Source organism: Astatotilapia calliptera, chromosome 7 (assembly GCF_900246225.1).
Source record: "Astatotilapia calliptera chromosome 7, fAstCal1.2, whole genome shotgun sequence".
NCBI lineage: Eukaryota > Metazoa > Chordata > Actinopteri > Cichliformes > Cichlidae > Astatotilapia > Astatotilapia calliptera.
Genome location: NC_039308.1, coordinates 50,694,798 through 50,707,483, shown reverse-complemented (window position 1 = coordinate 50,707,483; position 12,686 = coordinate 50,694,798). Strand labels below are relative to the sequence as shown.

The window sequence follows — 12,686 nt, the reverse complement described above, 5'->3', positions numbered from 1 at the left end:
TTTATAGTGAATCAGATGATTGAAGATCTTTTATTGTCTTGCATTGTACAGTTCAGATCAAGGGCTCTGGTGTGTTCTTTGGGCTATGGGGTCTCGTTGAACAACAGGACCCCAATTCATATGTTAACCACACCAATTATTTGCATACGCTGCCTCATTTACAAAAGCTAATGAGAAGATTATGGGAAACATACACTGAAGCCGGCCCATGGAATGTGTGTTGTGGTCCTGTGGCTGCTAATAAGAGGCCCGTGAGAGGTATTAGTCAAAGCCACTGAACATTCAACCTCATGTATCATTGCTGTAAATTGTATCACCGCTTACCCCTGTTTAGCACATTAGCTGTGAATCCACAGCTTAAAAAGACAAATGATTAAACTGTATTATTATATTATATTATATTATATTATATTATATTATATTATATTATATTATATTATATTATATTATATTATAATCTACAGTGATGTTTTTAGCTAAACTGTAATAACCTTATTATTTGTTTAACTTCTTTGACCTCAACTTTGAGATCCATGGAAGATACACACACATACACAACCACACACACACACACACACACACATACTCCTGATATCTAATAGCACAGAGAAATACATGCAGCCCAAGGCATGAATAGCAGGCACCGAGAGCACCCGGCAATCTCAGAAAAATAAACGCTTCCAACCGAATCAGTTTCCTCATCACCTCCTTCCTGAGCGTGGAGTCATTCTCATCATAATACCCCTCCACCCCCATCCATTCAGGCATCTGTGGGGGATCCCTGCTGCTCCATTAAGGCCATACCGAGGCTCACAAACCCCTGATTGCATGAGCCATCAATAGCACTGATTATGGAAGTTAATTAGGGTGCTTGGTGCAGGAGAAAGGCTTGTTTTTCATCATAGATGTTAAAAGTGTAGAGTTCTGATGCAATAGCTGTGATTCTGTCAGGGTTGCAGTGTTGCATCACTAATGTTTGGCACATACAATGACAAGATCTGTGCAAGTGATGAGCATATGAGGCATATAGCGTTATCCGTTGCTGTGAGGGGAATTCAACTGGGATTTTTTCTATACTGACTGCAATTCATTTACACTGCAGTCTACTTCCATTGTCAGTCCTCGTGCCCCTGTCACCTCTATCTGTGTGCTCAGACACGTCCTGACCCTCACATTCTGTTGACAGCCTCTGTGAATGTGCTTTATCCTGGGTGTGTATGTGCTGTTGCGTGTGCTATGTCCCTGACATGTGCACAAAACCAATTAGTTTTGGGATGGTGAAGTAGCTGGGTATGGGAAAATGACAATGGAGTAATTGAAGAGGCTGGATGAATGAGAGGCAGACAGCTCAATGCAGCTTTTACAGAGCAGAGTGTTGACAAAATGAAAAGCAAGACGTGAGCGAAGGTGGTCTTATGTAGTCGGAGACAGTAATTAACATTGCAGCCTTTCACTTTGCTGACATTAATTTTTACTGAACTTAGCTTGTTCGGTATTTAAACGCTAGCTTTGCTCATTCATTTTTTTTCTACAATCAGATAACAAAGCTGGCCATTTGTAAACCACATGTTTGTTTGTGTTGGCTTTTCTTTGTAACCATTTCAGGCACGATTTTCAACAACTTTAACCTCATATTAAGCTGAAAATGTCTGGCTGAGTAAAACAGTTCCAAAAAAACTTGCTTTTCCATATTTGATGTTCACTTGTCATTGAATGTAAATGTTTCAAGAGATGCAAGAAATGTACAGAAAACCCATAAAACAATAACTTCAAAGTATTTTGTAAAAATTCAAAATATTAATATTACTTCATCACAAGTAGTTTAAGATGCCACAAGCAACAAATGTACCAAATGTCTGCAGGATTATTATTCGAGTTACCACGTCCTCTTAGCTCACTGATACATATCTTTCAGTGTTTTTGTTTTACACCCTGCAGCCTTGTTTTTGGTTTACTGTGGCAGCTGTCACGGTGTTCAGATGATGGACTCTGTCTGCAAGGAGAGAGCTGAGACTGAAATATGTTTTCAGTGCCGCCTGCTTGTCTGCAGGCCTGTTTGCATCAAAAAAACGACCTTTCTGAATTCTGTGAAACTTGATTGATAAGGTGAAGCACAGGCAAGGGAACAATGGAAAATATGGCATTGACCTCGGATGAGCTCTCCCACTTGTCTCTTGTTTTTTAGATGCAGCTGGCAGCAGTTGTGAATAAGCACTGTACTTGTCAAATCTACAAGTTTAAAGACATGGTTCACTCCCAAATCTAACTTGGTGTTATTTTTCAATCGAAATCGTTTTCATGTAAGTTGCCAAATTTTTGAGATATCGGCTGTAGAAATGTCGGCTTTCTTTTGAATAGAATGGAATAAATTGGCACTTGCCGTGTAGTACTCAAAGTGCCACTTTGAAAAACTCACCAGAAATATATTTTCTTGTTGGCCAATATATTTGGTTCTGAAATCACCAAATATTGGTATCGGCTGTAAAAACGATGTCATCACGAGGTAGTGCCACGAACAGTTATCACGTTTCAAAGTGAGACACCAGCTTAGTTTTCTTTCTCAGCTTTATCTATATGAAAAAGAGTGAAAATCATTTCTGGAAGTGCCCTTACCAATCTGTTGTGTTTTTGTCTAAGAGACAATTTCCTGTTCGATATTATCAGCCATCTGACGGCTTTTGGCACAGCACTCCAAACGGGACTGGGGTTTTATCTGAGCTCCAGCAAGAGAGATATGTTGACTTTGGGCTTCCATCTTCTGTCAGCACAGGATGCATAGGATGGTCCGGCAATAGAGAAATATATTTTGCGATTAAGGTTCACCTTGAATAATTGTATATTGAAATAAAAAATTGGTTTTGAACTCTAGTTTCTTTTTTTTTTTTCAAGATTCAGGCCCAGCTTGGATTACGCTCAAAATATACTGAACGACATGAGTCGACTGAGTTTCCACCGTCACTCAACTGTTAGACGGATATGAGGTTTGGCCTCATATCACTGAAACTTACAGGGGTGACTGTAGCAAACAGACATATACTGTACACACATACACACATACAAGTAAACACAGGCCCACACGTGTACAGTGTGAACAAAGGAAACACACTGGCTGGCTGGAGCTGAGTTGCTACACCTCATTAAATTGGGAAATGAATCTAGGATGAATCCCTGGCTCCATTCCAGATAAGAATCTCAAAGCTTATTGGGGATTCACCATAAAATGTATAATTAACACATTTATTCTGTTGCTGTCACACGCTGGCCATTTTTACTTCACCCTTTTTTTCACTCTCAGTTCGGGCTGTAATTTATGATTTAGAAAAAAAAACCCAAAAGTAGTGACGGTGACATTAATGCCTTAATGCCTAATACCAAGCAAAATGAATTGGTGCTAGAAAATCACTGCGCTGCAACACCTTACTCATAATTGTGAATGGATTTTGCATAAACAATATGTGATTGTAAATTTCCAGCAGAAGCTGAAAATATACTGAAGGAAAGGAAATGTACAGTTTCAGCACCGATGCCTGCAGCCTGCAAATTATCTTGATGAAATGACCCTCTGGATCTTTTCATGTCAAATCCCAAGCCAGAGCTGCCTGAGGTGTCCACAGCAGTGTGATTGGCTGCCCTGGGTGAATAATACAGGCCTTCCCAGGAGAGGTATAGTTGAAGCTGGGGGCAGTAGACATTAGCCTTGGTCTCTTCCCATGCTACTAGACACCGGCTCTGAGGATGGTTCTGAATCATGACTTTAGGGCAGCACTAACAAATACCTCAGTTCCCCTAGGAAGACCAGGTCTTACCGCATGGCTGTCTAGCCTCTGGTACCAGACATCGCTTTTACAACCTCATCTGCAGCCCTGACCTGCCCCACGCCCTAAGCAGGCATGCAGTACGCATGTGTAACTCCAGCTTTAGAGTGCTCCACGTGATTTTTTTTCATTCTGAATTTGTTAGTGTGCTTATGCGATAATGTAGCAAATTAATCTGCCTGAGCTCTAAATTAAGCTGTGACATTTTTAATATGGTGCCAGTGGATGAAGAAGCGAGATAAAAACAGGTCAGACTACAGTTATTAAAACGACTCCTCCTAAGTTCATTTTCTTCATTCTTTTGACTCGGCAGCACTGAATTATGCAGATTAATATGAATTCAAATGAGCAGTCAATTTAACCTTGTGCTTTTTTAGATTTCTCTGAAGTTTGAGCCACATTCTGATCTTTTATAACTTCAATATTATATTCTATGATCTTTTGCCTGGATTAAGGTGTAATGTGGTAGCTGCGAGCTGTGTGGCAACAAGTGAACATTTTTGTTCTGTGGTTTTGTGACGTGACTACATTTTGCTTTGCTTTTTACTCAGTTCATTTAACGCTTGTGTTGTGATCAATGACTGTAGAGCAATGACTGCAGTCATTGGTTGTGATGGAGACACAATTTGATAAAACTACTTAACAAAAAAAAATCCCCACTTAACAATGAATCAGTACCCCAGTTTGCCCAAGCAAGGAAAACATACGTCACCTCAGCTTAACCTGAAATCTTGTTGAACCAACTGTCCTCGACAAACAGAGATGTCACACATATTTATTTCTGTCTCGTCACGTATGACATTCCCACTACAGCAGTCTAATGAAAGAATGATGGTTCGCTCTCTGAAATCTGACCTCATTTCAGATCACTTTGCTGCTGGCTCAGCCGGTCAGTCAATCACATTGATAAAGCTCCGAGTGAAATGGAAAGTAAAGTGAGTGTCCCCTTGTCTTGTCCCTTGGCATATCATCTGCCAGCTGATGTGATCAATACGGCAGAGAAACCTAATGGCATCATGGCCGCGCCTGTGATTAGCCCTGCAAAATGAACCCATGTGGGCCCCGTCGGTCCCTATCGGAATGCACTAGATCAAAAAGATAGCTTCCAGCAAATTGCAGTGGATGGTAACTAACATCAATCTGTGGCTAGAGCTATGATGTGTCTCTCACTCATTCTCTCTTTCTTTGACTCAAAACCACCTAATAGAACAAAACTCATTATATGACTGATGACAGCAGTAACTGGATGTGCTATTCAGCCCTGCGCTCTCTGTCCTTGCTTATGTCTCTAAAAGCTTCTTTCCTTCGTTTGTTCTTCTCTTGTCTCCACCTGCAGTTGTGAAAGTGCACGTGTCCTCAGAGGCGGTGCGTCACTGAATTTGGGGGCAGACCTTTGAGTCTCACGTGATCATGGAGTGGAGGAGGATGGATGTAGGAGTGCTTCTGCTGTTCCTGGTGCACCTTGCCACTGCGCTGGAGGTCCCACTAGACCGTAAGACAACAAATCACACACAGCTGTAAACAAAGTCGTTGCACAGTGTCAGGGTTACTTTGCATTTAGTTACAAGATAAGTCACCCGGCCTATTACTTGATAAAACATTTTGATAATCAAGCACATAAAAGCCGAATTTATTTTGATTTTGGATTGACAAATTTACCGATAATGACTTCCAGGTCCAGTACATTTTGGCTGATAAAAGTTTTACCCTTGCATAACACTGTATAGCTTTTTCTTCTTTGTGTTATAAATATTGTTAACAATTCATTAAATTTCAGAAAAGTACGAAAACAAGCTATTTTTAATTTCTGAATCTAAAAATTCTGCTTTAAAATTTTTATGGCAAACAAAAATATGAAACACATCCATTTGAAAGTAGAAAATATTTGTTGTTCATGTGAAAATTGGCTATTAAATAATTTTTTTGGAGAGTCAAATAAGTATTTTAGCTCTAGCCTAGTCTAGCCTTTCTTGTATGCATCTGTGTAGTTTCATCAATGTACTTTATGTTTTTTCCAGTTACTGTGACTGCATTTTATCCATGTAAATGTAGTGTTGTTTGTATATTAACAATTTTTAGATACTAATTGTGACTTACATGGACTGACATTTAACGTTTCAGCCTGAAGCTTCTGTTGCTTTTTTGGTTGACTACTGGAGGCCTCCATTCCTCAATATAGAGCTAGCCACGTGCGAACCTTGTTACAAGGCAGAGATATTGAGGGGGATATTTTTCATAACTAATATCTGGTTATTTTTACTGTCACTATTCTTTTTTCTTTCTTCTTTGCTGAAGTTCTGGAAGGATGTAAGTCTCAAAGAATCTGAGTTTTTGCTTGCAGCTTGTTTTTGGATATTAAAGATTACATTTTATCTAGCTGCTCGTTATGAATTGTTGAATTGCATTTAGTCGGATTTGTTTTACAGGATAGTGAGTGTGATTTCGAGTGGCCTTGGCATGTTGCATGCATTGATTTCTGTGTTTCTTTGTTTGCTGTTTTTGTTCTGTGTGTTTCTGCAATGGTAGAGTATTTTCCATAAAGCAATACTGCAAACAGCATGAGTCCTTATATCATTTGTTTTGTCATAGTCCATTACTTATCTCCGCAGCACTGACAGGAATACATTAGGCATCGGCTCATTGCAATAAAAGGAAATGTACCTGAGCTTTTTGCCTACCTTTCTACATTCTGAGAGCTTTTTTCAGTTTGTCAGCAAACAGCTGTGTGGTTTTATTCAGTATGCTAAGTCTGCATGTTATTGGTAATCACTGCTGGTGTGGTCAATGCAGCAGCAGGAAAGAAAAAAAAGAGACCTACTTATGCAGTAAAGGTCCTGATTAAATATCGCCCGTTTTCTGGTCGACTTTAGTGCCGCAGCCGCCAACCATCACTTACCAGTCCCCTAAAGATTACATCGTCGACCCACGAGAGAACATTATAATCCACTGTGAGGCGAAGGGAAAACCGCATCCCAGGTAGGAATCAGTGAATTTCTTTTAAATGGAAAAAATATATATAAATTCCCCAGGAGTGGATTCAGGTACCACCTGTCACAAATGTTTAAAATGTTTTCAGCAGGTTTTCTAAACAATGCCAGAAAAGTTCTGCTTGACTCCTACACTTGACACCTGTTTTTGAATGCTTTGAATGAATCTAACATATAGTTAGCTTTCATCAAGATAACATACATGCACATAAATTTGTGGTTTTATGCTCGCAAGAACTCATAGATAAAATGCACCTCTCAGCCCTTAACCTTTACTTTACCCCAGATTATTCTTCCCCCAGCCCAAAGCAAGTTTATTATGTAACCATCCAGAATATTTTTGTAGATTTAAACTTGGCAAATATAGGAAAAACTTTTGAAAAAGTTCTTTAAAGAACACAATTGGAAACATTTACAGTAAAAATTCAGGTGCAATGAGATAGCCAAATAGGTAAAACAGATTTTATTAATGTGTTCTTTTTTATATGAATTACCAGATTTGATCACTTGAAAATTACCTGCATTCTTATGATAATGGTCTTATTTTTCCTTAGTTTCTCCTGGACAAGAAATGGGACCCACTTTGACGTCGAGAATGATCCCAACGTGGACATGAAGCCGCAATCTGGGACTCTGGTGGTGGATATCAGCAGAGAGAGGGTTGAACACTACGAGGGGGTGTACCAGTGCACAGCACGAAACAAACACGGAACCGCTGTTTCCCACAATATAGTGGTTAGACAGTCCAGTGAGTGCAGCTTGCTGTATCACTTCTTTAAAATCACTTCTCTCTCTTCTTTCATTGTCTCATGTGCATCTTATGAAAAAAATCACCTCCTTTCTTCTCTTTTTCTAACGATTAAGTTGCAATTTCCATCTTAAGAGCTCTCCTGGAAGGTAAAAGTTGTTTGTAGAAAGGTGCATGTTTTATTTTGTTGGACACGACGGTAGATATAGGTGATTGAACCTTTGTAATCCCCCCACTTCCATATTTTTATTCTTGATCATTCCCCTCATCTTGCCACATCGTCATGCAAGCTCCAGTCTGTTAGCGACCCATATTTTTTGCCAAATTATGATTTGATCGTGCTATTCTCCAATCGATATAGGATCCCCCCTGTGGTCAAAGGAAAAAATCAAGCCAATCGTGGTGCAGGAGGGCGTGTCTTTGGTGTTGCCGTGTCGCCCCCCTGCTGGCCTACCCCCTCCCATCATATTCTGGATGGACAACAGTGAGCAACTTGATCTCTTATGTTTCTTTGTGGTAACATGATGTTTCTGCTGCATAAGATTAAGAATTACGGTGATTTTCTTTTTCAATTTCCTGTTCCATCTTACAACCAATCATACTGTATTTCATTTTGCAAGCTAGGCTGTTGGAAATGTGGAAATCGTAATATATTTTTTCTGCTGTCACATTTATTGGTTTCTTTTCATTCCTTAAAATTTATCACATGAAAAATACTGAATGGCAACAAACTCATCTTCAGCCTGATGAACTGCATATCAGAATGTGAATATTTGTGATTAGATGCATAAATACCTGATTATATAGGAAATGTAGACCCATAAGCGTAATGCAGCTGCATCTATAACCTGTACTCTCCCAAACACTTTCCTGTATAATGTTAATGTGACGCTGTACATTTCAGACTTTCAGAAGCTCCCTCAGAGCAAGAGGGTGTCTCAGTCGTTGAACGGTGACCTGTACTTCTCCAATGTTCGCCGAGAGGACACCCGGAACGACTACATTTGCTACGCCCGCTTCCCCCACACACAAACCATCCAGCAGAAACAGCCCATCACTGTCAGGGTCCTTAACCGTAAGTCTGACACAGCGTGCGATGCAGAGACACGAGCACTGAAATCTACTCAAGTCTTTGTTATAACCTTTAAGAAAGTGGCAGCGTTTGTAATGTGTGTGCGGATGATTTTACGGTAGTTTGTGCAGGCATGACGGCGTAGGAGGAAAACAGCATTTCCTATCTATGATGCCGTCCTTGGAGACGCCAGCGGTCGCTGCCGCACTGAAAAGGCATATTGTCAGAGCTCTCGTGGTTATCTGCCAAACAGACGTTCAGTATTACTTCTGTAATATGTTCTGTATACACATTCTCCACCAACAACAAAGGCTTCTCTCATCTCAGCTACAAGACGGCAGGCTGTCTCCACTAAAGTAGATTCTTATGGCGATCATTCTTCATCGTAGATTTTTTCCTGTCATGTGAATTTTTGTTCTTCAGTCATGTTAAGTTGTCCAAGCTTTTGTGTTTTTCTTTGCCTTGATGAGTTCAACTTGTGAAATGGCGTGTGTCTTTTTTTGGTCTTTTTTCTGTTGTGTTGCAGTGGATGAAATCAATGACACAATGGCAGCTTTTTACAATGACACTGATTTATTTAGTGGTGAGTTATGGCACCCCCTAGTGTTTAACCCCCAACTTAGAGCTCCACACTAGCTCTTACCCACTAACACTAACCCTTCAACCCATCAACCCTGAGATTTTCTGCAACGTTACTGATTATTTTTAAGGGGTAGGATCTGGCACCCTCTAGTGATTAATCCCAACATGGAGCTGGGAATTCTGTCTTACCCACTAACTTCTACCCCTCGAACCTAGAAATCCAAGTAAAGTCTTTGTCAACCTGTAACTCTTCCTCGATCTACCCAATTAGCTCTCCCTTTCTTAACATGTAGTTCTTCTCACGAATTTTCAAAATTAGAGCTGCATGCTCTTTTCCCTAAACTGGACGGACTCCTTGGGATACTTGGGGAAAAAACATCACATATTAATTCAAACACATATAAAATTTATTCTGGATTGTCAGTTAACGAATTAACTCCATGTAGTAAAAATATGCATGTTAAAATTCTACTTTTCTTTCTCCAATCTTAATACCTAAGGATTTCCAAACTTGTAATTTACTCTCTTACATATAATTTTTTTCACATTTCATTTCTCCTTAACATTTTTTGTCCTTGTCTAGTGGCTACACATGTTGGCTAAATTGAAACATGCAAAAACCTTGATTCTCATCAAATTAAAACACTCACTCTGGATTTCATATTCCTAGTTATGGAGATTACTTTGTCACCAGGTAAATTGCCAGATTAATGGCAAAAAGCAGTTCTCTGTGTGCTGCTTATTAAGTTAATTTATTCATTTATTTTATACCAAACACAGTACAATGCATTAAAAAGAAGTTAAAGTCTAAATTATGAGAATTAGTCTGTGATAAAGTGACGTCATGTACGTATATAGCAGACCATTACACGTTTCAGTTTTCCAATTTGTGTGGTGATGGGAGGGTAGTAATACTAAAGGAGCTGATTTGCTCTCAATCTTGCAGACGAGGTGCTCATTTCTTTGCCTTTACAATCGCGTTCATCACTCATATGATTCTGCGTGCGTGTGTGTGTAAATATAGAGGCACCCGTGGATGACAGAAGACCAACCTTCCTCATCCCATCTGGCTCATCCAGTTCCAAGATGGTGTTGAGAGGTGATAAACTGGAGATGGAGTGCATTGCTGAAGGATTGTAAGACAAAGAATCTGCTGTTAATTCATGAACTCAGTGCATTCATAAATCATGTATTTAACGAGCGTCCACCTGCCATCATCAGTTTGTCTGTCTGCGCTCTCTCTTTGTGAATCTAGGCCCACCCCTCACATCTCTTGGACCAAAATAAGTGGTGATCTGCCTTCCAAACGCACCTCCTTCCTGAACTACAACAAGACCCTTCACATCGAGGACGTGTCAGCATCAGATGAAGGAGATTACCGCTGCACAGCGAAGAACCAGTTTGGCTCGGTGCACCACACCATCCACGTCATGGTCAAAGGTGTGCTTGAGGAAATGCTCAGCTCCCATCAGACTCTGAGCTGCTTGGGAACTCAGTCACTGCTTCTCTCTACCGCTTTATTTTCTCCCTCTTCCTTATAATTGATTTATTCACAGAAGCTAACAGGGCAGTGGGTTTAGTGATTAATTGTCCAGCCTGTTTCTGTACCCTGTGCTGCTTGCAGCTGCTCCATATTGGATCGATGTCCCTCCCAGGAACCTTGTCCTAGCTCCAGGGGAGAGCGGCAGGCTGTCCTGCTTGGCCAGCGGCACACCCAAACCCACCATCACCTGGGCTATGAATGGCATCTCCATAGAGAGTAAGTGCAGCCTCTTTTTTTTTTTTTTTTTCAAACTCTCTCAGCTTTCATAATAGATGATCTCCTTTTTCATGAGAAGCAGGCATTATTAAAATCGAAATTGTAGATGCCTTCCCTCGGGTGGGTATTGATTCATATTTCCGTGAGTTATTATACAAATTCCGAGTTATGATACCACCTTTTTCAAACATCATTATAAGGGTGATTATGAGTTTCAAAAAGCTCTTTCCATTATCCAGATATATACAGTATCTTATAATCCCTTTTGTACATTAACAGATTCACCCAAGGATCTGAGCAGAAAGGTGGAGGATGACATCATCATCTTCACCGATGTACAGCCTGGATCCAGCGCTGTGTACCAGTGTAACATCTCTAATGAGTACGGTTACGTCCTGTCCAACGCCTTTGTCAATGTCCTCTGTGAGTTCACTACACTCTATCCCTTTGCATTTGAATGCCATTTCCATTTATATTGATTCCTGGAAGGCAATAACATGGCAATAATGCTTCATTGCAGCCGAGCCACCCAGAGTGCTAACACCACCCAATAAAGTCTACCAGATCATCAAGAACCACCAGGCCTTGTTAGACTGCTCCTCCTTTGGATCGCCTATGCCAAAAATTACATGGTAAGTGAACGAAAATCTAACAGAGGAAAATTGTGTCGTGTTTCTTTTACTAACTGAAAACAACTGACTTTGTGCTTTAGGTTTAAAGACAGTCGGTCCAGCATCCTGCAGGAAGACCCTTACATTCTTCATGACAACGGGACGTTAGAGATTCGCGTAGCTCAAGCACAACACAATGGCAAATACACATGTGTTGCTACAAACAGTCTTGGGATTTATGAGAATCATGTCTACCTGGAGGTCAAAGGTAAGAGTGCTCCTCTCTGAAATTTTCATTCGTTTGGCTAATAAATTTAACAAGTTTTTAATAACAGGCCTAAAAATTATACTAAATAAAACTCTTGATATGCATTTGTATAGCATGTACTCACTGGACACATTAGACACTTTACACTTTATTATACACCTTTCTAGTGCTGGGTTACACCCTCTTTTTGCCTTTATAATTACCTTAATTCTTTTTGGTATAAATTCAACATAGTTAAATAGTTAACTTGTAACTATTTACAAGTTACTGTAAATAGTTTGAATGATACTCAGTTGGTCTTAAGGGGCCCGAAGTATGCCAAGAAGTAAAGTAATTAAGTAATAAAATAGACAATATAAACAATACAAAGGGTTAAATATTTTTTAAAAAGTTTCGATCAACAGAAGGCTTGTTGAAACAGAAAAGTTTTTAACTGCTTTTTAAGGGATTCCACGTCCCCCACAACATTACTTCACCACCAACAGCCTGAATTGCTGATAAAAAGCATTAGACCTGGCAACTTTTTTTTTTTAACGTCTATTATCCAATTTTAGAGAACCTGTGCAATTTGTAGCCTCAGTTTCCTGGTCTGTTTCACAGTTTGATTGTCAATTCAGCAATACTCCTCTGCATACCTTGGTTGTAACAAGTGGTTATCAAGAAGGAATTTTTATTTCTTTTTTTTCTTTGCGCCAATTTCTGTGAATCTGAGGTGGCTGTATGCTAAAGTCTCAGTAGGTTAAAACACTCAGTGTAGCCCATCCAGAAGCAACAACCATATGTTCAAAGTCACTTTAATCACCTTTCTTCTCCAATTCTGATGCTCAGTTCATCATACATACAC

At 39.8% G+C, this 12,686-nt stretch overlaps 1 protein-coding gene across 17 annotated transcripts in view; it reads left to right on the top strand.

Annotated features, from left to right (window-relative positions):
• LOC113026518 (neuronal cell adhesion molecule-like) overlaps positions 1 to 12,686 on the top strand; it is a 77,464-nt gene that overhangs the window by 45,613 nt on the left and 19,165 nt on the right. For 12 of the 17 annotated variants that reach the window (XM_026175406.1, XM_026175398.1, XM_026175396.1 and 9 more), the window contains 13 exons: positions 5,152 to 5,307; positions 6,111 to 6,122; positions 6,686 to 6,791; positions 7,357 to 7,550; positions 7,912 to 8,034; positions 8,455 to 8,625; positions 9,149 to 9,205; positions 10,229 to 10,340; positions 10,460 to 10,644; positions 10,829 to 10,963; positions 11,243 to 11,386; positions 11,484 to 11,595; positions 11,676 to 11,842. In XM_026175406.1, the coding sequence (XP_026031191.1) occupies positions 5,226 to 5,307; positions 6,111 to 6,122; positions 6,686 to 6,791; positions 7,357 to 7,550; positions 7,912 to 8,034; positions 8,455 to 8,625; positions 9,149 to 9,205; positions 10,229 to 10,340; positions 10,460 to 10,644; positions 10,829 to 10,963; positions 11,243 to 11,386; positions 11,484 to 11,595; positions 11,676 to 11,842 (1,600 nt within the window). In that variant the 5' untranslated portion in view covers positions 5,152 to 5,225. The remainder of the gene's footprint in view (positions 1 to 5,151; positions 5,308 to 6,110; positions 6,123 to 6,685; positions 6,792 to 7,356; positions 7,551 to 7,911; positions 8,035 to 8,454; positions 8,626 to 9,148; positions 9,206 to 10,228; positions 10,341 to 10,459; positions 10,645 to 10,828; positions 10,964 to 11,242; positions 11,387 to 11,483; positions 11,596 to 11,675; positions 11,843 to 12,686) is intronic. The other 5 variants (XM_026175399.1, XM_026175401.1, XM_026175410.1 and 2 more) reach the window with 3 other exon arrangements.